Genomic DNA, 2408 nt, shown 5'->3' with positions numbered 1-2408 from the left:
CAAGAGAAGTAAAGGGGGGTGATTGTATTTTTACCCCTTTTTAAACTTCAGTTATGATTTTACTTCTATTTTTTCCAACTTTGTGAATTTGCTATTATTTTTTTAAAACTAAAGCTTGTGCGTGCCCCCATCATGTTAAGAAGACTTGATATTGTTGATGCTCACATTGAAATAAGGGCAAAATTCATCTCAAGCCTGTGTTAGGTCTCAATTTTTTTATTTAATTAGTGAAAATTCATGTCAAAGGGGAAAAAGTTTGTGTCAAAATACTTTTAAGTCAAAAGTTTGTGTCAAAAGTTTTCTGAACAAACATCTCGGCAACTTTGCCACATTTGGCTTTTTAGTACAATATATCTGCACAAATCGAACAGTTGTATACAAAATCTTGCATTTCCTACAGCTCACTTTATTAGCATGTGCAATTTGATATTGAGAACATCACTATCTGCCTCAAGTTTTTAGAGTGGCCAGTGTCCTTCAGGGGATCATTCATCCCCTGAGGAAATCTATCCCTTTCGTTATGGTATCCCCCAAGTAAAATAACGTTTCTCTTTTAGAGGGTGTACCTTTCTATACCTCCGGTTGCAAAATACACCACAGAAAAAATGTATTTTCTAGTTGTTTGAGACTACATTAAGTAGTCTAAAACAACTATATAGTATAATGTAATTAATTACTACTTCCTCCGTTTCAAGTTATAAGACGTTTTGATTTTGGTTAAAGTCAAATTATTTTAAGTTTGACTAAGTTTGTAGACAAATATATAATATTTATAATACTAAATTAGTTTCATTAAATCAATAATTGAATATATTTTCATAATAATTTTTTCTTGGGTTAAAAATGTTACTACTTTTCTTTACAAACTTGATTAAAGTTAAAGTAGTATAATTTTGATCAAAATCAAAATATCTTATAACGTCTTGGTAATTTTTACTGGATTCGACACTCCGCTCTTTGCGAACCATTTCACGCCTGGCATTCCTCCTAACCCACCCACCCCCGCCTTGCCCTGATCGTCGTCTTGGCTCTCCTCCTTGTTACCTCGATCGTTACCGTCGTGGCAATTCTTTCGTTCCTACTCTATGAAACCATTGGTTCATGGTACAATGGTACTACTATAACTTGGAGAAAATGACCTCGGGTGACAAGTGCATTGGATCATCGTTAGTATCTGAACAATGTCAAGAGCATGCACAACAGTCAACAGGCATCCGCACCATCAGCAGGCCTATCAACTACCAAGCGTGTTTTCCCATGAGCAAGGACGTTTTGGTCACATGCATTGATGCATACCATGCATCACGCACGCCTATATATGAACTTGCACGCTGCGTGGCAGAGGTCATCGTAGCATAAACCCACTGCAACTCTGCAACACAACAGAGCGTGCTAGCCGGTGCGAGCCTGCACGAGGATGGCAAACCTCACGGCCACCGGTCTCCTGGTCGCGTTCCTCTTCGTCGCCGCGGTTGCCATCGCGGACGGCCGGAGCCTCTCCGTCGCACACGAGAAGTTCCATGGAGACGGAGGTACGTACGTGTCACCTTATATGTACATGTCTCAGTTTCACCAGCAGAAACGTGATACTGCTGTCATATATTGCACGATCTCGACAGCGTACTAACTGCAAGCTTCTTTTTTTTTTCCCATCGTGTGTTTGGGCGTGAAACGAAACGCGATAGCTGCAGGTGACCATCACTATGTGGTGCCGGAGAACGCGATGACGCCGCTCCCGCTGATCTGCACCGGGGTGCACGGGGTGGAGGCCGGCGAGACCTGCGACTCCATCTCCCGGCGTTTCCACGCGGGGCTGGGTCGCGCGCCTTTCTTCCGCCTCGTCTCCCTCAACCCGAACATCAACTGCCGGGAGCTCTTCGTCGGCCAGTGGGTGTGCATCCAGGGCCTGCTCCCCGTTTGATTCGCCCCACGGCGCGCCGCGACTCCTGACTGCCGTCCTGCAGCTTGCCACGAATAAAGCGGTGATACACCTTTCGGACAGAAAAAAATAAGAGAATAAAGACATGGGCTGCCGGCGCCTGCCCATGCTGCCATGCATACATGGTCATGCGCGTGTGTACTACATATGCATCTCAAAATAGAGAGATGTTGTGTTCTAATGTTGTTCTTGTGTGATGATTAAGGAGACCTGGTTGTGTTCTAAAGTTGTTCTTGTGTGATGATTAAGGAGACCTGGTTGTGTTCTAAAGTTGTTGTGTTAAGTCTATCAGCGAATGTTCACGAGATTGCTGCATGAATCTGACCCTGTTCTTTTCTCCAACAAAAGTTGGATTAACTTTTGATACTCGTAGCACGCTTTTCAAACTGTTAAACGGTACGTTTCGTGCAAAAACTTTCAATATGAAAGTTGTTCTAAAATATCAGATTAATTCCATTTTCAAGGTTGT

The 2408-nt window shown here is 42.9% G+C and overlaps 1 protein-coding gene across 1 annotated transcript; it reads left to right on the top strand.

The window, feature by feature from the left end:
• Positions 1-1416: 1416 nt before the first annotated feature.
• LOC127760810 (uncharacterized) lies at positions 1417-2113 on the top strand. Its single transcript, XM_052285108.1, has 2 exons — positions 1417-1532; positions 1692-2113. Exons 1-2 carry the CDS (start codon positions 1418-1420, stop codon positions 1919-1921), a joined length of 345 nt encoding a protein of 114 aa, XP_052141068.1. The 5' UTR covers position 1417; the 3' UTR covers positions 1922-2113.
• The last annotated feature ends 295 nt before the right edge of the window (positions 2114-2408 follow it).

Source organism: Oryza glaberrima, chromosome 1 (genome assembly GCF_000147395.1).
Source record: "Oryza glaberrima chromosome 1, OglaRS2, whole genome shotgun sequence".
Taxonomy (NCBI): Eukaryota; Viridiplantae; Streptophyta; class Magnoliopsida; order Poales; family Poaceae; genus Oryza; species Oryza glaberrima.
This window is presented reverse-complemented; position numbering and strand designations above follow the sequence as displayed.